Source organism: Prionailurus bengalensis, chromosome E4 (genome assembly GCF_016509475.1).
Source record: "Prionailurus bengalensis isolate Pbe53 chromosome E4, Fcat_Pben_1.1_paternal_pri, whole genome shotgun sequence".
In the NCBI taxonomy this organism is placed as follows: Eukaryota; Metazoa; Chordata; class Mammalia; order Carnivora; family Felidae; genus Prionailurus; species Prionailurus bengalensis.
Genome location: NC_057360.1, coordinates 17,564,672 through 17,588,734, shown reverse-complemented (window position 1 = coordinate 17,588,734; position 24,063 = coordinate 17,564,672). Strand labels below are relative to the sequence as shown.

Genomic DNA, 24,063 nt, shown 5'->3' with positions numbered 1-24,063 from the left:
TAATGTTTCTAGAGCTTCCCAACATGCCAAGCATTGTGTTGAATAGTTTACATACATTATTTAACTCTCAAAAGGAAAAGAAAAAAAAGAACACAGATAAAGTGGGTGCGTTCCATGTGTGAGGGGTTGCACAGTGTGAGGCTGGGTCGTGTGCACTTGTCTGTATGTGTGTTACACTACAGTTTATTAAGCCCCGTAAAGTACATGCCGGGGTCTCTATCTTCAAGAAACCAAGTAAATTTAATCCCGGAGTCCAAATTCTTAACACCTAATTCCTTTGTTTAAAAAAAAAAAAAAGGGATCTATTCACAAAAGTGACTCATAATCTCTGGTCCATCCCTCGAGGGCGCTGGGAGTTTTTGAATACGGGCTCTTGGGACTAGAACCAGAAGGGTCCTCGAAAGAATGAAATATGGCCCTTTGTAGCAACGTGGACGGAACTGGAGAGTGTGATGCTAAGTGAAATAAGCCATACAGAGAAAGACAGATACCATATATTTTCACTCTTATGCGGATCCGGAGAAACTTAACAGAAACCCATGGGGGAGCGGAAGGAAAAAAAAAAAAAAAGAGGTTAGAGTGGGAGAGAGCCAAAGCATGAGACTCTTACAAACTGAGAACAAACTGAGGGTTGATGGGGGGTGGGAGGGAGGGGAGGGTGGGTGATGGGCATTGAGGAGGGCACCTGTTGGGTTGAGCACTGGGTATTGTATGGAAACCAACTTGACAATAAACTTCATATATTGAAAAGAATAGTTACGTGGGTGGGTAGGACCCCGGCCAGATCCCACAGGCTGGAGCTCATTCAACTGGACGAGTTAAGCGGAGGGATGACTTAGGGGGTGCTGACATCCCTCCTGCCGGCCGCGTGGATCCAGGCATCGGTGCTGCCAGAACTCTAGCCGTCAATCAAGTGCCCATTACGACTGACGTGGGTCGTCAAGGACTACTCGAGCGTTAGCTACCGTTTGTCTTTCTGGGGCTGGGTTTTTCTTTCCATGCAGGGTACTCAACTGGCTTGGTATTCTCAGGCATATTCATTGTAGGGGGAGGACCTTAAACTTCACGGGGGTGGGCTGGTAGGCTCTCGAGCCCGACTTCCCAGCAGACCGCTACCCAGCCAATGCCTCCAAGCCACAGAGACCCTCCAGGCCCCCCTGGGGCCGGTGAGGGCCGCCGGCAAGTGTCCAGGCTGACGGAGGCACCAGGGCCGATGATGTGCAGCTTGTGTAGAGAGAGATCTGACAAGCCACCCTGGCAGTTGCTTAACCTTGACGATGCTCCCAGAGCAAATGTCGATGTTCACGGTGAGAAGGCAGCCAAAATGTACCCTATGGGGGCCGGTAGGTCACAAATAGGGATGAAGTGGATCCGATGTCATGTGATCGACAGTAGTCAGAGTTCCCACTGGAGACTGGCCCGTCTCCGGACATTCCGCTTCAATCCATGTCAAGAGGATACGACTGTGGGCCACAGGTGGTCCTGGGCTCCCTGCTGGGAGGCTACACTGGGCTCAGGAAGAATCTGGCTTTGAGTCCTGCCTTCACCATGTCCTGGTGCCTCTGCTTGAGTTAAGACTACCTTAACCTCACTGAGCTGAGCTTTAATTTCTGCACCTGTACCATTGGCTAATAACCCTCCAGGGTTGTATGCGTCAAAAACCAAAGGATATAATGGGATGATTCGGTAGTACATGAATGAATTCCTTTGGCTTCTTGAAACCATAAGCTTTCCTAGGAGTACCTTGAAATTTCACACATAATTAGCTACCTATCAGAGCTGCTGAGGAGGTGAGGTGAGAGCAGTTGACCTTGACCTGTACCTAGGAGTCACTGACACTTGAAAACTGAACAAAAAGAAGGCAGAGCATCTCTGAAATTTAAGTGCAGTTCAGTGGGGAAAGATTGTTTTTTAACAATCATTCGGTGTGCATGACAACCTATAAAGGAAGTTGTCTGTTGTGTAAAATGAGGGAGCAGGGAGAACACAGAGGTATTTAATCCACCTTGGTGGATTGGCTGCTCCTGCCACAGGGCCTTTGCACTGGCTGCCCTTCTGCCTGGAAACTCTTCCATCACATACCTGAATCCGTGCCCCCTTCAGGCCTCTGTTCAAACTCTACCTTCTCAGAAAGGCCTTCCCCGGCCAATCCTATGTAAAAACCCCTCACACACTCTCTCTCCTTTATCTTGCTTCATCTTCCTTCATACTTAATGTCCCTATCTGGGACATGTGCATGCATGAGTGTACCTACACACACACACACACACACACACCACACACACACACATTTTTTCTTGTCAGTGTGTTGTCTGTCTCCCAACACTGGAATGTAAGCTTCCTGAGGGTGAGACTGCGTGTCTTTTGCTCATGACTGTATCCTCAGCATCCAGAACAGGACCAGTCTACAGTAGGAGTTCCAGAAAATGTGCTAAATAGTCGCTTCCAAGGTAGGTTTTTCCTATCGGAAGCTCCACGAGTCATGTTCTCACAGGCACCTACGAGCTACTGCTGAGTGTTAGCCTGTCCCCACTCGAGAGAATGGTGGGGGTCAGGTTCTGATTCCACCACAGCCCGCGAGGGACCAGAGCACGCACACAACTCCTAGTGTTTCTTTCAGAGCGCCTTCGGTCAACTGAAATTAGCAAACACGATCTTCCAGATCAGCTAGTCCACTTTACAGATGAAACCCTGGCCGGTTAACATGCGCTTGCCCCGGCAGGGGCGGAGGAGGAACAAGAAGAAAACGTGCCTGGCAGGAAGGCTCCTTCCTCTACACGCGGAGACCCCCTCATTGGCCCCTCAAGGTTTCATGGAAGGAGAGGTGAGAGGCAGGGCTCCCCTGGTCAGGGCACTCACTGAGGGGAGTGCCGAGGGGATCACTTCCTCCATCCTCCCTTCGGGACCACCCACCAAGCTGTGATTTGGTTACCCTTGGGCCAACTGCCCAGCCTGGTTGAGTCACCTGTGGGGTGGGGGGTGGGGGGCAAGAGCAGAGTCTGGAGAGTTCCAGCTCAGATGTGCCCGTCCCTCCCGGTGCTGGGCTTCCCACCCCCTTCCACCCCCAGCCCCCTCCTCCCTCCCTTTCCTCCTAGATTTAAGGAGCAGGGATTCTGAGCATTTGTCCACAATCTCCCAGGGTACGGCCTTTTTTCCGTACTTCAAAACAGAGAAAGAGCCATCTCAAAGTACAACAGGACACAAAGAACACCTGGCTCCGATGATTAATATTCATTTAGGTCTGTCTCCATTTGCAACTCCCAGGGGTCTGGGAGCAGCACAGTTACGAGCATTGGATTCAAACCCATCATCAGGGCCATTACATCCAGGAGCGCACGGCTGCTTTAGGGAGCCTGCAGCGCTGTCTGAGTCTGCCCAGGAGCACAGAAGCCCAGCCAGGAGCACTACCCTTCTCGGGAGGGACGCAGCAGGCCCCCATGGCTGCCTTGCCCTGCCCTCTCACCAGAGCCCCGGGTGGGCTCATGAGGGGCCACTTGGAGCTCCGCCTTAGCAGCCCAGCAGTTCCTGGGTGATCCCCACCCTCACTCCACGTGGCCTTCTTCCTGGATGAGGCGAGCCACACACTGTTCCCTGCACCCCCTGGAGCGGCCTCCCTCTCTCGCCCACTGAGCAAAGGCACCGGAGGGGCGATAGTGACCTCGTTGCACAGACCAGCCTCAGTGGGCTCCAACTTCTTTCAAAGAAAATGGGTGCGTGTCTGAAATATTTCATAATTTTAAAAACGTCATTGCTACCTTGGGTTCTTAAACTGGTTTTAGTCGCTGCTCATTCGAGACACAGCTCACAAAGCTGAAGCCTCACCCTTAGGTTGATAAAGACGCTGGAGAGGATTTCTGTGCCCCAAGGACAGACAAGATACAGCAGGGGCCCCGTTCACGCCTCTGAGTCTGCATACTCAAACACTAGGTGCTGGTGATAAAAAGAGAAAAAGACAGTGCCTGCCCTGGCGGGGGTGGGGGGGGGGTGGGGGTGGGGAGCTGCTCTACTGAAAGTGTGAAGTTTGGTGGGAGGCGTCTCCCCCCTCCCCACCATGTATAATTCAAATTGCGATGCCGTAAAATAACAAATAACAAAATATAATTCTCTGCTACAAATCAAATAGGTTCGTGCATGGGAGCTCTGGCTTTGCTAGATGCACGCTTTTCCTCAGTAATCCGGTGCTGATTAGACAGGGTTTCCTGAGGGCAAGACTGGGGCGAGGGGGGGGGGGGTGTTGGGGGGGTGGTTTGCAAGGTCCCGTGAATCGTAGCAGTTCACCTTACCTGGGGCCTGGCACGTTCGTGCTCCTTACCTCTTTGGGGAAATAGAGTTGAACTGCTTGTTCCTGAGTGGTTGGAGTTGATGTTGGAGGGGACTTGGGCTGAGAAACCCCCTTCCCATCAGAAGTCAATTTTTTTCTCATCTCTGGAGGTGCCGAGGGAACACGAGGAAGTGGGGAGTTGTAGATGGGCTCCTGTCTTTAACTCACCGCTCGCTGCTACGTCGCCTGGGCACCTCCTATCCAGGCATGACGTGGCTGGGCTCACCATCGAACGCTGCCATGGTTCAGTTTGAAGCAGGACCAGATTCAACATCTTTATCCACCCACCTGTTTTCCTACTTTTTGTGGCTTGATATCTTTTGAGTCTTGAAGGCTTTTGAACCATTCTGGTCTCCTCCCAAGGAGGCAGTACCTTAAGCTTTTATTAACTTACACTTTAGGTACAGTCACCCCAGCTGGGGTTGGAAGAAATAGCAGTGGGCACAAGACAGCCGATCTAACTCAAACTCCATCTCCAACTAGTTACCTTTCCCATTGGGGTGGGGGTGGGGGAACCATGCAACACAGTTCTAAACTAATGAGGCATAGAAGGAACTCTGTTGTGAGATTCTTGATCCTTTCTCCATTCTTCTTGCTGTGAATGAGAATTTGATGGCTGGTACTTCAGCAGCCATTTTGCGGTTATGAGGGAGTGATCAAGCGAACCTCAGAGACTTTAGCCTTGACTTTTACAGCCCTGACCGCATGATGCTTCTGAATCAACACCAGCAGCAACTGCCTCTAGACATATTGAGAAAAATAAATGCCTATTTAAACCTCCATCATGTGGTTTCCATTATTTTTAACTGAAGCGTTACTGATGAATATACACAGACACCTGGTACACAGGAGAACAGCTACTCCCATAGCCATGCTTGCCCATAGGAACCCCGAATTGCCAGTCCCACAGTAGCTTTTGGGTCTAGATCTGTTGGCTAAAGGACAGAGTCCTGAGTGACTCAGATCCCTACCTTCAGATATAGTTTCCAGACCAGCCTGGTATGCTGGGTGCCTGGGACACAGCTGGTGCCCAAAGATGTACTGCTCTGCAACGACACTAGGACGCTTATGGTTCAGTTTCTGAGCGGTGCCCTGTTCAACAACCACTGTATCACTCACTTCCTCTTCTTGACGTTGTTGAAAGGAGGTATGTAGACTAGAGCGAAAATTCTTAAAAATCTTGCTCTTCCTCTTATACTGACTTACTTTGCACCCTGGGGTTCATTTTCTCATGCCCAGATCTCTTGGAGTCGGTGGGGAGGGAGAGTCTACATTCACCCCCAAGTGTGGCTCTCATCCCTGTCCCCATAGGTCCGCTCTGTGTGCCCACAGTTCCCGGCAGGCAGGGGGATGACTGGGCCACACGGCAGGGCCAGAGTTCGCTCTGTAGAGGTAGGAGACGGGACAGGCAGGGTTCGCCTCCACTCAGGATGTGGGAGGAAGGACAGGAGCGACGAGAGGAGAGGAAGAAGGGGACTCTGCTCTTCCACGCTGCGGGCTTCTGTTTCCTTTCCCTTAAAACCAGGCACCAGGCTGGCTCCCACCGAAGGGCCCTCTCCGGGTTTCCAGTGCCTGCATTTATCTCATGGTGGGGGGGGCCCTCCTCACCTGACCTCTTTTGTCTTGCCAGCTTCTCCAAGGAACTCTGAAGTCACGTGAGGAATGCATCTTGGAGAAGCACAGGGTGCTCGCGCTGGCCACTGGGCGTGTTTGGAAAAGGCAGAGCTGGGATTTGAGACCGCGGGGTCTCTGGCTCCTCTCCGGCCTCCCGGGCACTTCCTGGTCTGCTGGCCTGTGGTGCCTGTAGACACTTGTCCTGTCCACCGCTCTCTGGAGGATGGTCGAGAAAAGTGAAGGAGGCAGCGCGGCGCTGGCTTTGGTGCCGGACCCAGTGGAGCCGGGCCCAGTTACGGTGTGACTTAGGGCAAGTTCCTTAACTTCTCGGTTCTCGCCTGTTGAAGGGGGGGGGGGGCATGTGTATCTTGTGGCACTCTTGAGGAACACGACACGGAAGGGCACGGAGGGCAGCGCCGGGCACACGGTAAGCCTCTGTCGGGGCGAGCTAGGACTTGATGGATGGACCGACCGCAGACTTGACCCCCCACGCTTCCCTGCGGTCAGGGCTTCACCTCCCCAGCGAGCTTCTCCAGAGACGAGCGAGGGACGCTCTCCTTGCCGCGGCTCCTCGGGCCTGCAGGGAAGGAAGTTCAACGGGAGCCGAGTGGGCCGAGCATCTGACAGGCCAGAGGTAGGAAATCTCTTTTAAGAAACAAAAGAGCCATATTTTGAAGGCTTACTACGCAAGCCCTAATCCCCAGAAGGGAAAATGCTGTGTAAAAAAGCATTTTAGAAAAGCCAAAGGGTGGTCCGTGGGGCCTTGTTTAACTCACCGATCTATCTTGATTACGCTATCTAATCCAACTTGTCAAAATTTCCCGAAGACCATTTAGGAGGAAAATACTAGACGGGAGGAGGGCCAAAGGGGGTCCTTCTGTGACAACTGGGAGTGAAGACACCCCAGGCCTGGCCCCCTGAGGTCAGCGGTGTCCGGGTCACGCATTCATGCCCTCATCATCAGTGTACCAGGTGCCAGCCAGAGGACAAGGCAGACTGGCACTGGCCCTCACAGAGCTCACATTCCCACGAGAGGAAATGTAATGAGGGAACAGATGCCAAGACCCTCGTTAATCAATGCTATAGGGGGATAACAGGGTGATAGGTAGATAGGGCTGGGGGGGCTCAAACTACTTAACATAGTGGGGGAGGGGGTGGCTTTCCGAAGGGGTGTCCCCTGAAGAACCAAGACCTAGAAGAGAACAGGAAGTGACCTTGGGAACATTAGGGGAAGAACTTTCCAGGCCCAGCAAATGGCAAGTGCCAAGGCCCGGAGGCAGGAATAAGCCCCGGGGGCTGAGGCAGAGACCGGAGGCTGATAGATGAGCACTTCTCCTCCAGAGCTTCCAGGGGACAGTGTCTCTTCAGGGACGGGCTCTGGACCGTGATCACCCGCCCCCCTCCCTCACGCATCCTCAGCCTCTGTACAAGGTCCTTCCCTCTGTATCTAGTTGTCCTCAAATGTCCCACACCCAGAAAAGCAAAAACCATGGCCAAATCACTTCACTTTTGCCTCTGCTCTATTTCCCTTCCCCTTATGGCCACACTTCTTAAAAATATCGCCTAGGGGCGCCTGGGTGCTCAGTTGGTTAAGCCCCCGACTTTGGCCCAGGTCATGATCCGTGAGTTTGAGCCCCTACGTCAGGCTCTGTGCTGACAGCTCATTGCCTGGAGCCTGCTTCAGGTTCTGTGTCTCCCTCTCTTTCTGTTTTTCCCCCACTCATGCTCTGTCTCTCTCCCTCTCAAAAATAAATAAACATTAATAAATAAATAAATAAATAAACCAAAAGAAAATGTCTCCCACCCCCCGGATCTCTGTTCTCCCCTCCCCTCCGGTGCCCTCCAGGCCAGGAGGCAAGGAATGGACAGCATGGCTGCATCTGACAGGTGCCTCGAAGGCTCGCCTTCTCATCCTCTCACCTTCTGGCATGTTCCCTCTGACCACGGCTCAGATGTCCCCACTCGTATCCAGCACTCTTACCAGAGTGCATCGTAGTGTGGGAGGCTTGCGTGGTCTCGGCCGCCACTGGCTGGTCAGTTCCGTGATGGGGACGCGTACCCCAGTCTCTCGCTTCGTTCCTGGCCCACAGTCGGCGCTCCACAAATGTTTGTTAAATGAATTGATGGGAGTCAGGCTGTCAGCTTTAGGAGCTTGCCTTACATTGGAAGAGATGAGCTGTAAACGCACCGTTACAAATATAACGCTTAGTGTCAGAAGTGGTCCATCTTCCACAGGCGCCTGCGGGGCGCAGAGCAGGAACCCCAGCGCACGAGCTGGACTTGTTCCGGGAGCGATGTGCCCGTTCCCAGGCGAAGCTGCCCCGGGGGTGGCAGGGCACCAGACCTTCCCTGGGCCACATGGCACTGGCAGCTGCTTGATGCTCTGTCGGCACTTCGAACGTAAATGTATCTGTGTGTGTGTGAATAAATACACCCCTCGACGGTTCTATGGGACACGGGAGTGGGCACGGCCCGATGGCACAGCCCATCTGCTGCTCGGGCACCGACAGATTCACCTGTGCGTCTTCCCTTTGGGGTCGGTCCAGGACCCATTTCTATGAAAAGTAAAGGCCGCGCGTCCCAGGCAGGCTGGGAGCCGCTGTCCTGCCCCAGATCTGCCTGGCTTTGCCGCTCCTTGTGGGTGCTCTCACTTCTCTGTGCTCGGGTCCCTCTCGGGTCCCTCGTCTGTACAGTGAGGCAGACTACTGCCCGGGCGGCTGTGCTGAGCGTTAAGTGAACTCACATGGGGGATACAGGTCAGCCTAGAATGGTGGCCAGCCCATAGAAAGCCCTAGGAAGCACCAAGTGCTGGCTGTGATCGTGCTTCTAGTACCTTTGTGGTTCTTCCTGAGCCGCAAGCACTTCTCTACGGGACTGGGGAAATGCAGGCTGGTGGCTTCCTGGGCGCCGTGGATTAGAAACGGGTGCCCATGGAAGGTATGGTTGCCAGAGGTAGCAAATAAAAATAAAGGGCACTCAGCATTCAGCTAAATTTTAGTCTCAAATAAATGGCAGCTAATTTTTTAGTACATACGTGGATGTATGTATATACACACATTTACACACATACGTACACACATGTATACACACACACACACATCCCATGCAATATTTGAGACATATTTACACTGCAAAAGCCACACTCCTGGCAAGGTTTGCTCGGGGCATTGCCCTCTGACCTAGTCGTCTGCAGTTGGCCCAAGTTGAGGAGCAGATAGGAGCCAGGAAATAACCTCAAGCCCACCCCAGAGTCTCTTAAGTGCTGCTTCTTGGGCTCTGGCCTCGGCCAGGACCCTTCACTGTGTCCCCCAGTGCCCAGAGCTACCAGAAGAAACCGTGGTGACTCTCCAGCTGACCAAGGTTGCGGAGGGCCTGAAGCCCGTGGGGGATGAATAGAGGGGCCCTGGCTCCAATCCTCAGCATTTCCTGCTCACGTTTCCCTGGGGGGCTGCGGACTTCACCACCAGGGAACCAGTCCTCCGAACTCTCTGTCCCCGGAGCCGCCTTCAGAGTGGAGTGACCCTGGAGAATGGCCGTCTGCACCTGCACGAAGCCACCACCAGCCATGCCACACTGGCAGGTCCCGTGAGCCTCGATGGCTGTGGTGAGGCGAGGCCCGGGGACCCTGGGTCGGAGATTCTAATCTGGGACTTCGGGCTCCTGCATGTAGACTCCAGCTTGACTCACTGAAATCGTACTTATTCTCCCTGGATTTTCCCATTCTCCATTGCAGCCTGGCGGTCGAGGAAGTTGCTCAAAGCACCTGCTTTGCGTGCTGTGGTGGGTGATTAAACACGTGATGAGCCTGTGCCGTTGAGGTGCCGAAAGAAGGAGTTGCCCCAGAGTGGACTGGGCCCGAGTGGGGAGCTGGGAGCTCTCTGGTGAAAGCAACCTGGGGTGATAGCCCGTGCTTAGAGGGGCTCTCTGGCTTCTTCCCAAAGGTTCCTGGGCCCTAAGAGTGACGTGGGCCTGGAGGGATCATGAGGGCAGGGAAACGGTGTATCAGTAGTAAATAGTACTGGCAGATCAACAACAGTCACAGCAATGTCGGTTGAGTGCTCCATCCGACACGCCTTATTTGTCCACTGCGTCCTTGCGGCAGCCACTCCTGTCTCTCCTTGGGAAAGCTGAGGGGCCGTCCCCCAGAAGGTCTTCTCTGAAGCCTCAGCTCTTGTGAGACCCTGGGTGACAGGAGAGGCTGTTCCAGTGACTGAGGGCAAATTGATTCAGGCTGGAGGAGACGGCGACTTGAACTTGAATTAGAGTCAATGTAAGAAAAAAACCATGACATTCTGAAATTCAAATTCTCCATGCATATTCACTAGGGACACTCCTTTTGACTCCACTTTGCCCCAGCCTGACCTGGAGGGAGACCCTCTGGAAGCAGAACTGCTTTTTCCTCCCTCCCAAGGGGGTGGCTGGGAGGGGCGCTGTGTGCCTTAGCCCTTGTCATCCGTGCAGCCATCCCTGGCCTGGGGTGAGGGGGGTGACTGCCTCATGGGCCAGCACCAGGTATGAGCCCTTGCCCCAAGCTGCACCTCCCCCCAGGATGGCTCTGGCACAGTGTCTCTAAGGCCACTAGGGGCAATGTCAGCCTGCGTTTTCCAGGGCCAGCCACCGCTCCCTGCCCGAGCATCTCCAGGAGCTTTCCAAAGCGTGCAGATTCCGATGGAAATACTGGAGAGTCTCACGCAGCGGGTCTGGGGCGGAGCTCCAGGAACTGTGTTTGGGAAAAGCACCTCCAACTGGTTCTGATGAGCAGTGGGTTTGGGAGAAACTGATCAGGCCCACCTTCTACCAGTTCAGACTGCCCCTCCCCAGTCCAGCCCCCGGCCCACTGGTCATCCAGCCTCAGTTTGAATACTTCCCATATCAGGGAGCTCACTGCTTCACAGGCTCAGCTGTCAGATGTTCTGAATGCTCAAAATTTATTTCTTTAAAAAAGTTTTTGCTTTTTTGAGAGAGAGATTGAGTGTGTGGGGGAGAGGGGCAACGGGAGATGGAAAGAGAACATCTTAAGCAGAAATTACACCCTCCAACAGCAGCTGTCCTCTTAACTACACTGCATCCCTGTACCTTGGAGCAGTGATAGGATGTCACATACCTCATGATACCATACAGGGGGGACTGCAAGGACAGTTATTTTACATGTTACCTGTTAGACCACCCTTTGCCAATAACCACCACCATTTATGGACTGGGCTCCCATAGGATGGCCCTGGGCTGAGCATGTGACATCTCTTATTCCAGGCAATTCTCAAGGCAACCCGCAAGCTAGCCATACAAAGCTCCATGTTACAGATGAAAGAAGTGAGGCTCAGAGAGGTTCAGCAAGTTATCCAAAAGCACGCAGCCATGACAAGAGAGCAGGGTTGAGACTTGGGTCTGTATAAGCCTATGCCACTATCTTACCTTTCAGAAAATGCAACCTGGCTCACTGTATATTTGAGCCCTTAAAATTTTTTTTTAAATGTTTATTTACTTTTAAGAGACAAAAACAGAGAGAGAGAGAGACAGAGTGCGAGTGGAGGAAGGGCAGAGAGAGAGGGGGAGACACAGAATCTGAAGCAGGCTCCAGGCTCTGGGCTGTCAGCACAGAGTCCGTTGAGCCCTTTTTAAAATGAACTTCAATATGATAAAGTTGCAGTGAGCCTTGCTGTGTTTGGACTTCGTGCAAGGCTTAGAGACATGCTTTTTCTCTCTTAGGGTGTGTGAAGGACGTGCCTTCTCAATCCACTGTGCAAACTGGGCAGTTGAGGCACAGACTCAGGAGCCCACAGGCCGGGCAAGGATGGGAGACTAGAAGTCACCCCCTGCAGTGGCAAGGGGCATGGGAAGGCCAGGGAGAATGAGGGCATCAGGGGGAGAATGCCTACAGAGGGCAGGTCCCCTTGCAGCTCAGCTCCCGAGAGCTCCTGGCACCTGGGCCAGCCACCCCCCACTCTGTGCCCTGTTCAGGGGTACCCTGTGTCGGGGCTGGGCCAGCCCCGCACTGTCCTCGCCATGGACTGGCCCCCATGCCCTCCTCCCTGGCCTCTCCTGACCATGCGCGCCCAAGGCGCTCACGTGCTCCTCTGAACTCCCCTGCAATCACAATTTCAATAATTCATTTGGCAATTAATCATACCCTGCCTTGTGACACCTCCTCTATTCTGTGTTGAGCTGTTATTTAGAAGTGCAATTGTTTCACTTCCCAGGAGCTGCATATGCTGCCTCGCTAATCTAGTTGGGGTTTTGTTGTTTATTTCCTGGCAGCCATTCAAAGCAGGAGGAGCAGCTGGAGGCCCACGCTGGGGGTGGCCGGGCGTGCTCACCCAACAGGCAGCCGTCGGGAGGGTCAGGGGCCCTTTGGACAGGTCGGGAGGGCCAGGGGCCCTTTGGACAACAGTGTCTTGGAGAGCTGGCCCACCACACTCCTCAGCCTCCTTCCCTCCCGGTTCCCTGCTTATGAAACATCTCTGGGTACAAACAGTCCCGGAGATTTTCCACGCATTTGTACAGTCTCCTTGACTGCAGTACATTTCCTGTGGGCAGGGACCATTCATTCTATTTTCACGGAGTCTGCTTAACATGATGTGGCAAACTCTGAAATTAGAGAGAGCAGTCCCAGATTAGAGTCTTGGCCCTGCCACCCCCTAGCTGGAAGCCTGGGGAAGCCATTTCGCTTCTCTTGGCCTCAGTTTCCCCATTGCTAAAACAGGGAGTCAAATGTCTCTCTCATGAGACTGGCGTGGGAATCATGAAACAGTCTCTCTGTAGATTCTGGGCGCCTTACAAACATCAACCTCTCTATCTTCACAAAAACTCTTTGAAGTAAATTCTTTATTATCTCCATTTTACACAGAGATTCAGGGGCGAGGAGCAGAAGCATGGAGGGGGTGCTCTAGGAAACACAAGGGGCCCCCCAGGAATAACCACGAAGGCATGAGTTCATGCCTCCGGGTGTCTGGGTGTGGATGAGGGAGCGGTGGTTGGAGGGACAGGTGTATGGGAGCAGAGACCGGCTGTGGAGGGCGGCGGGGGGCGGGGGGGTATCTCTGAATGTTCCCCAGAAGTTTCCAGACTTCAGGTCTGACTTGAGTAGTGGAGAGTGGCATCCGGGAATGTTCTGTGCTTAAATGCACTCCAAGATCAATGAATTTGCTTGAGATGAACTTGACCAGGGAGGAAAGGAGTAGAGTTCTGGGGATGTGGCTGGAGATGGTTCTTTGGAGCTCATTGCTTTTTGAGCCCCAGATCCTCCCAGAGCCAAGGACTGGAAGGGGCCACCGTGATATAACGCAGGCCTGATCTGTGCACTCTGTGCATAATGAGGTGTGGGGGCTGCACGAGCAAGAAGAGGGCCTTCTTTTGCCTGCAAGAGACCCCGTTGCTTTAGATGCTCTCCTGGTACCAAGGCCGGCTTGGGAGCTGCGTCCCCACGTCTGCTCTGCCCTCGGGGTCAGAAGTGCTGCATCTTCCCCTCCCCAAATGCAGCAAGGGAACCAGACAAGCAGACAGGGACCGTCACCACCTGCCAGGTGCTAGACAAGAGCAGATGGGCTCTCAGAGGACGAAGAGAAGGGGTTAAGAGGAGGAGAGGGCCTGAGGGAGAGGAAGAGGGGAGAGGAGAGGGTGAGGAGGAAAGGGTCTGGGGGAAAAGGGAGGGAGAGGGTGGGAGAGGTTGGGGGGAAGACAGGGGAAGAAGGAGGGAGAGGGAGGGGAGCTACAGGGTAAAAGAGGGAGGAAAACACAACCCCTTGTCTTCTAGGAGCTTACAGTCAGGTGGGGGCAGTGAAGTTCAAGCACCTGGAGCCGCCTCTGAGCCTCTGGAAGAAAACACTGCACAGCCCACCCCGCCCCCCGCCCCCCTCCATGACTGAGAAGCACCTAACAGGTAGGCAGGCTCTGGAGAGAGGCAGGAGGCTGGACTCAGGAGGAAGCCAGGGGACCGTATGTGTTTAGAGCCTCTTGCCCTCCAAGAAAGTGAGGCCTCACATCCGAGGTGCCGTCCAGTCAGGGGCGAGGGGCCCTGAGGCTTAGGCGGCCCCAGTGCCCACCCAGGGTCAAGGGTCACCACCTCCCAGAAGATGAGCTATTATTCTCTACGTTCTTCCACTGACTGGCTGGAGATCCCGGAAACCGGCAGAACTTTCCCGAGCTTGTCTCCGCCTAACTCAAGGGCCATCGTGGAGACTGTACAAGGTGGTGTGGTGAACGGGAAATGCTTTATATAAGTGGAAACCTTAATGTCCCCGCGCGCGGCTCTAAGATGCTCAGCCTCTGCCAGGTGCGCATCCTCCCAGCGTGCATCTCCAGCCTGGGCCTCTCCTGACCCGCCATCTCCACTGGGACGGCCACCGCACCTTTCCTTTCTCTGTCGTTCGCGGGTAGCGGACGCACAACGTTACGTTAGTTTCAGGTGTACCTACAACTCGGTGATGGGACGAGTTGATACGTTGCGCTGTGCTCACCACACGGGTAGCTGCCATCTGTCCCGCTACAGCCCTATTACGATACCGTTCCCGTGACTTACCCATTCGGTGACTGGAAGCCTGCGTCTCCCACTCCCCTTCAGCCACTGTGGCCCCCCACCCCCAGCCCCGCTCTGGCCGCTCCAGTTTGTTCTCTGTATTTATAGGTCTGGCTCCGTTTCCAACAATCATCTTAATGTACTCAAAATTAGCCCCCTAATATCCTTCTCCAAACCTGCCCTACCTCCTAGTTGCTAAGGCCAAATCCATAGAAATGTCACTGACTCCTTTTTTCTTTTTTTGCACCCTGTATCTGAACCACCAGCAAATCCTATTGGCTCCGACCTTTCAAATACATCCAGAACAGTCACTGTCACGGCCACCATGGCCTCAGCTGCCGTCGGCTCTTCCCCAGGCTTCTGGCGTAGCTTCCCAGCTCGTCCCCCACCCATCCCTGCCTCCTTGTATGTATTCCGTGCAGCAGATGCCGTTTTAAAACACACACTGGTTCATGGGCCTCCTGGAAGAGTCCGATGGCCCCGCTGCACTGGGGGTGACAGCCAGTCATTAGAGCAGCCCACGGGCCTCTTGCCTCCTCTGCGCCTCGCCTCCTACTATGCGGCTTCGGGCACACGGGCCTCCCTGCTCTGCCTCGGATACAGCAGGCGCCCCCACCTCAGGCCTTTGCACTCGCCCCACAGTTTCTGGATCGCCCCGGCCCAGACACGTGCATGGCTTGGGTTCTCACTCTCAAGTAGCATTTAAACTTTCTCTACTGCCCCCATTCCCAGGGTTCCCCATCCTCTCTGTTTTAGTTTTCTTCAGAGCGCTTAGCACTTCTAATGGATTATATGATTTATTTATTCCCTCCCTCGACCTCGTCCATCCCATAAGGCTTAAGAAATTTGTTCCCCACCCCCACTCCCCCACCCCCACCCCTGCACCACCCACTGCCGTATCCCTGGTTTTTAGAACTGTGTCTGGCATGTAGGTGGGCTTTTGGGACATGCTTGAATGAATGAATGAATGAATGATGGGTGATGGAGCCACCCCACCCCCACCCCAGCCACACTGGAGGAGGGGGGCGGTGTGAAGTTGCTGTAGGCCTGGGAAGGGAGGGCAGTTTGGCTACATTAAAAGCCTGCTTGCTGCTGCTAAAACCCTGAGGTCTTTCTGTCACGGGCTTTACCAAAAGGCCACATCTTTCCCCTTCCAGCACAATCGGTTCAAAATCAGTCAACTAGAACATCTCTCTTGCCCTAAGAGCCTCGTTCCTTCGGGCAGACGCTGGCAAGGCCGACTGTCCCTCGAGCCTGGACGGTCTGCACCCTTGCTTGAGGCTGGAGGCTTAGGAGGCCGGGGACATTTTCCTGTTTCGGTGGGAGCACAGAGCAGTGATGTCTGTCCCTCTGGCAGGGCCGGCCTCAGCTGCCAGCACTGAAAGCGGGGGTCCTGAGGCGGCTCGGGGTGGTAGGCAGAGGCCAGCTGCAGAATGGGCCTCACGGATGGCTCCGGGGGACCTGTGAGGGCAGTGAGACAGGGGGACGTGGAGATGTCTGCCCTACGCAGGTACGGCAGCGATAAATTGGGGCCATCTGTGCTGTTGTTAGACATTCTAAGTGGAGAGCCAGACTCCCAGAACAAAGAAAACAGCTCTTCAAAGAGACAGGGAGGGAGGGAGGGAGGGAGGGAGAAAAACACAAACACGGCAGCAAGCAGCCCGCGCGTGCACACCCCTCATCTAATCATAAAAACATATTCCAAACAGGTTCCAGAGCTGTCCTTGGAAGGGATGTTTGATATATATATATATATGTATATATATATATGTGTGTGTGTGTGTGTGTATATATATATATATATATATATTTCCCTGAAATTCTAACTGTCAGATCTCTCAGGAAATGGCTCTGCTTGAACAGACTTTCCTGGACCTTCATTTCATGAATGTTGAAAACGGAATTTCGATAAGACAAAGGCAAACACAACCGGTGACAATTGCTCTTGGAGGCCCTTCCCGATTTTCTCTTCCTCCAGATCCCCCCACCCTCCCATTGCTCCCTCACCGCCCCCCCCCCCACCGCCCCGACATCAGCTGTGTTTCCCTCATTCCCCAGGGACCACCATGGCTTCTGGAAGCTCAGAGGGCTTTCCTTTCATTATGTGGGCTCAGGGCCATGAGGCGGGAGGGAGACTGAGGACCGGCCCAAGCTCAGAAACAGGAGGAGAGCTGGAAGGCTGCCTTGCTCGGCCCCTAACCACGTGGGACCTCAACCTTCTCATCCATACAATGGGAACGATGTGCCCACTGCACGGGGCTGTGGTGAGGATTTGAGACACGGGATGTCCTGGAGAAAGGCTTGGAGGACTCTCTTCCTGAGCTTGGAGGTAGCCCAGAAGGCTCCCCAGCCAGCCTTTGGTACCTGGGCCACAGTCCCCTGGGGTCACTGCTATTCCCTCTTAAAATTTCTGTTTCTCTCAGGGTGCCTGGGTGGCTCGGTCGGTTAAGCGTCCAACTTCGGCTCAGGTCATGATCTCACAGTCCGTGAGTTCGAGCCCCGCGTCGGGCTCTGTGCTGACAGCTCAGAGCCTGGAGCCTGTTTCAGATTCTGTGTCTCCCTCTCTCTCTGCCCCTCCCCTGTTCATGCTCTGCCTCTCTCTGTCTCAAAAATAAATAAACATTAAAAAAAAATTTTTTTTAAATTTCTGTTTCTCTCGACTTCTAAATGAAGAAGAGGCGGCCTTGGAGGCAGAGAGCATAGGGGGATGAGACGAAGGAGTTTGGGGCTGTTGACACGGAGGGAAGACACGGGAACAGATGTGTATTAAGAGGCTCCTCTGTGTCAGACACTGAGTGTGGCACCTTACGAAGTCTTACCCATCCCTCCAAACGTCCCTGCCGGGAAGTTGACGCTATCACCCCATATTCCAGAAAGGCGAGCCAAAGCTCAGGCCGGAAAGGATTTGCCTAGAACGACAGAGCTAGGGGTCTATTCGGGTCCTGCTCCCGTTGAACTGGAAGGTCATCCGCATGCTTGTCTTCCACTGACTGCTGTGTGACGTCAGGCACATCGCCTCCCGTCTCTGGGCTTTCTTCCCCACACATGTAGAGCAAGAGGGGTGGACTAGAGTTGTGAAGCCCAGGTGTAAGGCTTTATTATGGGGCAGAGTACGTATTGTCAAGACATTCATGGCCCATCCCTGAGGGAGGGTTCTGACTTCTGCTGCACTGAGGCAGGCTGGTCCCTCAGGCAGCGAAATGTAGTAGAAATGACGTGTGCTGGGTCCAAGCAGATGCCTGAAGCGCCCCATGACAGCTCCCACCGTTGCCTCTTCCTCGGCCGGGTGGGACTGCTGTCCGTCCGCCTTGGTCCTGGAGTGAAGAGGACGTGGAACCAAGCTCTGCAGACCCCCCATGAACGTGAGTGTGAGAAAGACCGAACTCTTGGCTGCTGTAAACCATGCGGATTCGGGGTCGTTTGTTACCACCTCTGGACTCAGCTTTAATTGAAAGGTACAGTGAGGAAAGGAGAAGGGGGAGAGGGAAGATCACATCCTGGGGACTGATTCTGCCCCTCCCTGAGAAAACGAGGAGTCCGTCAAGGGACCGGGAAGTGCCCGAGAGTTCCCCTGAGGTGTCAATGGCTCACTGACTTACCTGAACTCCTACTGATCCTCCAGAACAGGATGCACAAATGCTGGGGGTGGTGAGGGATGCTAATGTCCTCAGAACAATGGTAAGATGGTCGGCATCCGCCAATCAGGTAAGAAAAGAGGAAAGGAATAGATGAGAAGTACATACCGAGGAGGATATTGTAAGATGTTTCTTCTGTTTCTGTTTTCTTTTTTAAGTGTATTTATTCTGAGAGACAGAGAGAGAGTGTGAGCAGGGGAGGTGCAAAGAGAGAGAGAGAGAGAGAGAGAATCCCAAGCAGGCCCCACATTGTCATCGTGGGCCCAACATGGGGCTCGAACCCACGAACCGTGAGATCATGACCTGAGCCAAAACCAAGAGTCGGACGCTCAACTGACCGAGCCACCCGGGCGTCCCTCTTCTGTTTCTAACAGGAAACACTACTTCTAGGGCAGCAGAGACTCTTGATGCTTGTTGAGGACAGCCCTCCTATTTGACAGGTGAGTGCTGAGGATCCGGGGTGCTAAGTGACCTCTGAGGGATCACACTGTGAGCTAGCGTCAGAGTTGAGACCTGGGCCCGGGGCCTGAAGAGTGCTAGCCTGGGTTGGGCCTTCCTGTTTCCTTTCAGTGACTAACAGTAAAAATTCTCCCCAAGGCAAGGGCAAGTTCACTTGAAGGCCGGCAAGGAAGGTGGCAGCTGGGGAGCGGGCGCCCCCCCACCCACTGGGAAAGCGAAGTCACGGGCAGGCGGATCAGGAACAGGCCGCCAGTTCCTCCGGCAGGTGAGCGTGAGGACTTACGAGGGCGCGCGCCCCGGGAGGAGAAAGGACAAGACCCACTAACAACGGCACAGCCACCCCGTGTTGAGGGACTCGTATGCACAGGCTTCGGATCACCCACTTACCATATGTCATCTCATGTCGATCCCGTGGCACAGTCGCAAGATTCCTGCTTATTAGAGGAGCCCCTCGAGGCTCAGAGGAGTCAAACAATTTGCCGAGATCTCACCGCTCATAAGTGGCAGAACTGAGCTTTGCACCCCTTCAGTATGACCTTGCTGAGGGAGGCGGTGGAGAGAGGCTGGGGGCAGAGGGCCAGCAGAGGGAAACGGGAAGTGGTTGCTCACGCCCAGCACAGCCCAGCCCTGGTGACCCTGACTCCGAATGGTTGCCAGACTCTCAGCCAGCAGCTTCCAGCCGAGGCCTCCCAGAGCTCAGCGGGAAAGGCTCCAGGCCATGGCCAGACCAGCCTGGGTCCCTTTGTCATATTACCTTGTGTGGCATGGTGGCACCCCACCCACCTAGCAGCGGCTAAGGAATGAGTCAGGGCTGCCGGTGTGCTCTTGGCTGTGTGGAAAGATCCGTAGATCCTGGTAAGCCCCTGAGCCACCTGCTCGGGACAGAGTTCAGCCTCCAGATCCACCAGTACAGGGTTCTAGCAGGGAGGGCTTGGGCCACGGGAGAGCTCGACAGAAACTGGCTTTGGCCCAATGCACGTTTGTAGCTGGACATCTCCTCCCAACTAATAAACAAACAATCATTATTTTTCTCTGGCCAAATGGAAGCTAGCCTCAGAGCGCTCAGCAAGAGAGCAATAATGGGTTATTGACAGACAGGGAGAGCTTAATAGGCCACAGACCGATGAGGATCCGAGATTGATGAGGGCTGTGCTGTCGATTATCGGAACCCCTTCCAGCCTTCCCCGAGGGGCTCCCCACTCTCTGTTTTCTGTCCCGGGCAGGACCCTGGCAGCTCCCTCAGCAATTAGCTGGGCGGTGGGGAGGGCTGGGCCCCATTCTCCCAGGTTCGGAGGGGAAGGAATGTATTTGTAATTGTGAGGAGTGTGATGGCTATCAAAAGTCCATGGCTTCAGCCACCAATGCCGGGCACCTCAGGCTTGTGAGGCCTGGGCCCTGGCTGCCAGGACACATGTCACAGCAGAGTCCTCTCTCTGCTGCCCACTGGAAAACTGAAGGACATCTAATGGCTCTCCCAGGGAGGGAGAAAAAAGAACGAAGTGCTTTTGAGCCTCACGCTAGACAAGTCCATCCACTGGTCACTTGTTCTCTTCCATCTGTGTTTTGGTCCCAGCCATCAGTGGTCATTAATAAATCATAAAGGTGGTTGAACTTCACAGTTCTGACACTTTGCAGCAGGTTGAACCTCACGACTTGGACAGTTTGATGACACCTGAATTTGTAGACTCTTGCTAGTTAGACCCACAGGTCCCCTGCCCTGACCTGTGTCCCTCCACGTGGTTCTTTGCCTGAAGGCATCATCATCAGAATCGCTGCCCAACTCCTAAGTCTTGTCCCAATTGCACGTTCTGCCCCAGAGTAGGACTTCTTACCAGTCTCGTTCCCAAACCCGAGATCCTGGGTACGGTTTGAGAAACTGACAAAGAGGTCCAGAGTCTGGCCAAGGCTTGGCAGTCCTTCCTTATGTCCAGTTCTTGCCCTGGGCTCTTGCCCTGATTCCTAGATGCCACTGGGATGCTCAGCAGGTGACCTGGTCTGTGATGCACGTGGCTGTGCGGGCAGGGAAGCTGTAGACAGAATCGGTGCCTTTGGGTACAGCCACGGCTACATCCGGCACGAAGACAAATGCCAACTGAGCGTTTAAGCTTTGGGGACCAAAGTACAAATAAAAGAACAATTAGCACACTTCTGACTGCTCTTACCCACGGTGCCCAAGAGGCCCAGACGCAAAGTGCCTGCGTCACACACAGGCCACCCTCCTCACCAGATACAGGGAACGTGACTGAGCAGGACATCCAGATGTTTGTGAGTCAAGTCAGGGCCGCAGGAGAGAGCTGTGACCGAATCGAACCCACTTAACGTTTCCAGGCATGTCCCTCTCTGCGGTTATTGTCTTATCAAAGATTTATATCTGTCTCATAAGCATCATTCAATCCTTGGTCTCTCGTGAGGCCTGAAGCCAAGAATTGACATTTCTTCAATGTAAATAGGAAATATTACAGAATGAGTTGAGATCAGTTTTTTAAAAAATTGCTTTCTTGACTTTTAACCCTGCAGTCTTGCTGACTATTTAATTCTACCCGCAGTGGCTCAGGAACAAGCCCGTGATTTCTGTAACGTGACACCGGGTTTCGAAGCCGACAGTCCACCCCTCCAAATAGGAGCTCAAGTCTGCGGGTCCAAGTCACGAAATGAACCCCAAAGTTCCAAGAGGGCGGGAGGCTGGGCCTCGAGGGAGGCGCGTGGCCGTGGGCATGTGCGGTGGCCCTGGCCTGGGAATGGGTCGTCTGCATGAATCGAAGGCCTTTCTCGGGGAAGCGGAGTTAGTGACGGGAGCTGAGTGCATGGGCCGACCTGCAGGCACGTATTAAACCCGCAACGTCTTCAAGATCGTGCCTCGCAATTGCTTTTCGTCCTTTATCGAGCAGCTGCTCTGTGCTGTTTTAGAAACATTAGCTCTTCAGATGCTCACAGCTGCTGGACTGATGAGCCCCCAGTTGCAAGGCAAACACGGAGACATCTGGAGGTGAAGGGTCTTGCTGAGGCCACAGGGCTCCACAGTCACCTTGACTGTGGTCCGGGAGCTGATCCTGGGGAACAAAAGCCCTCGTGTGCCCACTGACAGCCTGGCCATGTGCTGGTTTTCACATCTGCGGTGGGGAGCTAGATCTAGGAGGTAGGGACTGAGTGAGGGTAGAGTGTGTGTGCGTGCGTGTGTGTGTGTGCATGTGTGTGTGTGCGTGCGTGTGCGTGTGTACAGCAGGCACACTTAGCTTCCCCACAGACAAGCTCACCCAGGTTACCTTCAATACAGAGCCGGCCTGGCGCACTTCAGGCATCATTCGAACGGCAGGCCCTCCTCTCCGGGCTCGTTGGCAGAAATGTGCAAAGCGGGAGGCAGCTACCAACAGGCCTGAGGAAATGACGTCGGTTTCCTTGCTTTCCCGAGGATGTCCCCCTTTCCTAGTCAGGCTCCACTTCCCCGAATCAAATCACTACGGTGTTCGGGTTTCTAGGCCTCCCGGAAGGAGAGAGCACTGCCCGCCGGCCTCTGTGTCAGGCCCGTTGGCCTTCGAAGGCGCCTCCCGGCCTGGCGTGCCACCGGGTGCCGAGCAGAAGCTCCGAGAACAGTCACGGGAGCAGTGAGCATTCAGCCGTCCGGCCGGGGCCTTGCCGTCCCCGTCCCCCAGCTTCTGTCCCCCACGCTCCGGGACAGTGACTGGATTTTCTGTTTGCTTGCTTCCTCCCCGCTCCCGGGCTCTGCAGCAAAGCTGAGCAGCACGGTGAGCCGTGCGTGGCCGTGGGGGAGGCGGCGTGTGGCAGCCCTGGGCCCCGCTCGGCGCCCATACTTCTTAGGGCTCTGGGCTAAGGGCTGCTTCCAGGACTGCTGACTGAAGGGGCTATTTCTGGGTCGGAGGACAGAGCTCCCGAGGCCGACTGGGAGGGTATTTATAGAGTCAACCTTGGAGAACAGGGATGCTCACATCCCTGGAACCTTCCCTCGGTTAGAAGTTTCTAAAGATAGAGCCGGGTGGCATCTGGAGTGAGCCAAGGCACACTAATTCCTTTTAAATCCACCAAGAACGTTCTCCGAATAAATGCTGACCGGTTTTCTCGGGGTTGACTTTTTCCTTTCCCCTCAGCGCTCTGCTGGATCCCGCCTCTTGGCTTGTGTCATTGGTGGGGAACTGTCCACTGCCAGGGAAACTGAGGGAGCAAGCAGGAAGCGACTTGCTGGGGTAACGTGACATCTCTGTGACGGTGCCCCACCGAGGACTGGACTCAGCAGCAGGGGAAGAGAGGGGACGGGCAGTTCACCTTTTTTTGTCATTTGTCAGCCCTGTGCCAGGTGACACAGGCACTATGGCAGCCCATCCCTGCACTGCCTCTGGGAAGTAGGTGTTATAACACCCATTTTACAGATGAAGAAACCGAGGCTCAGGGACTTGCCTCAAATTGCTCTAAATTGGTGAAATTAAGGCGCTCTTCACCCAGCTCAGCCTAAGACACTGGGGAGGAAGGCAGGACACGGGCGACATTTGTCTCCAAATTTCAGATGTGCAGTCAGGTCCATGAATCCCGAAGCTTGTGGGTTTTAAGGCTGTCCATAGTGACTACTCTGCCCTCTCATCTTTTGCCCTGAAATGAGAACAATTTTTGCAAACCAGGCCTGGCCAGGCCAAGCTTCTAGGGAGTGGCAGTCTCCACCTCTTTCCAAACTGTGGGACCCCTTCAGCTGCCTTATGAAATGCCCCCGTCCCCACTCCTGTCCATCCCCCCTTGACAAAAAGGGGGTGCAAAATGAGTAGGAGGGTATTTGTTGACACGGAGCTCTATCTGCCCCCGCCTCCCGGCAATCCTGCAATTTCAGCGTTTTCTCTCCTGCCCATGGATGAGGGAGGGAGGGCTCGGAGAGGTTAAGTAACTTGCTCAGCGTCCCGCAGACCGCGAGAGGCCCAGCCCGGATGCCGACCTCTGGACCGTCCGCCTCGGTTGGCGCCCATTGACTTTCTGGCTCCAGCAGCATCTGCCACAGAGATTGGATTCAGTAGCTGCCTGGCTGGTTTGGTATTTTCGCCGATTCTCAATCGACCGCTCCACGTCTGACAGCATCGTCTGTGCAGTGGGTAATGGGATCTGATGGTTAAGGTGACCCTTGCTCAGCCCAGCCACAGCCCAGCCGTCTGGATTCCAAGCACAGGCTGCCTTCCAGCTCAGGCCGGGTGGTGGCGGGGGCGGGGGGGTGGGGGGGTGGGGGCGGCTGGAGGCCTGCTTCTCTCGCAGGCCTGGGGGGACTCCTCTTCAGCCTTCACATTCAACCTCCGTGTGACTTCTCTGCACTTCTGGGAAGTCAGGAGGGAGAGGCCAGGGCACCAGCACCACCCAAGACAAAGGGAACTTGGGGTCTGTAGCGTTCTGGCTGAGAATGTTCCAATGTTTCCCTTCTGATGACTTAAACTCTGCTCATCCTTAGGGGCCTGCGTGAGGCTCCCTCCTTCTGGAAAACTCCTCATTTCTCTACCCACCAGGGCACCTGTTGTGTGCTCTACACATTCTGGAAC

At 54.4% G+C, this 24,063-nt stretch overlaps 1 protein-coding gene across 1 annotated transcript; it reads right to left on the bottom strand.

The window, feature by feature from the left end:
* Positions 1-17,010: 17,010 nt before the first annotated feature.
* LOC122475791 lies at positions 17,011-23,763 on the bottom strand. Its single transcript, XM_043567892.1, has 3 exons — positions 18,929-23,763; positions 18,047-18,141; positions 17,011-17,889 (listed from the first exon to the last, which is right to left on the bottom strand). The coding sequence occupies exons 1-3, from the start codon at positions 18,936-18,938 to the stop codon at positions 17,371-17,373; spliced, it is 624 nt and encodes a 207-aa protein (XP_043423827.1). The 5' UTR covers positions 18,939-23,763; the 3' UTR covers positions 17,011-17,370.
* Positions 23,764-24,063: the final 300 nt, after the last annotated feature.

Bases quoted from the DNA above. Each gene is read 5' to 3' on its own strand.
- LOC122475791 (XM_043567892.1), bottom strand. The intron at 17,890-18,046 runs GTAAGTCAGTGA...TTTCAATTAAAG, and splicing joins GAGGATCAGTAGGAGTTCAG to CTGAGTCCAGAGGTGGTAAC.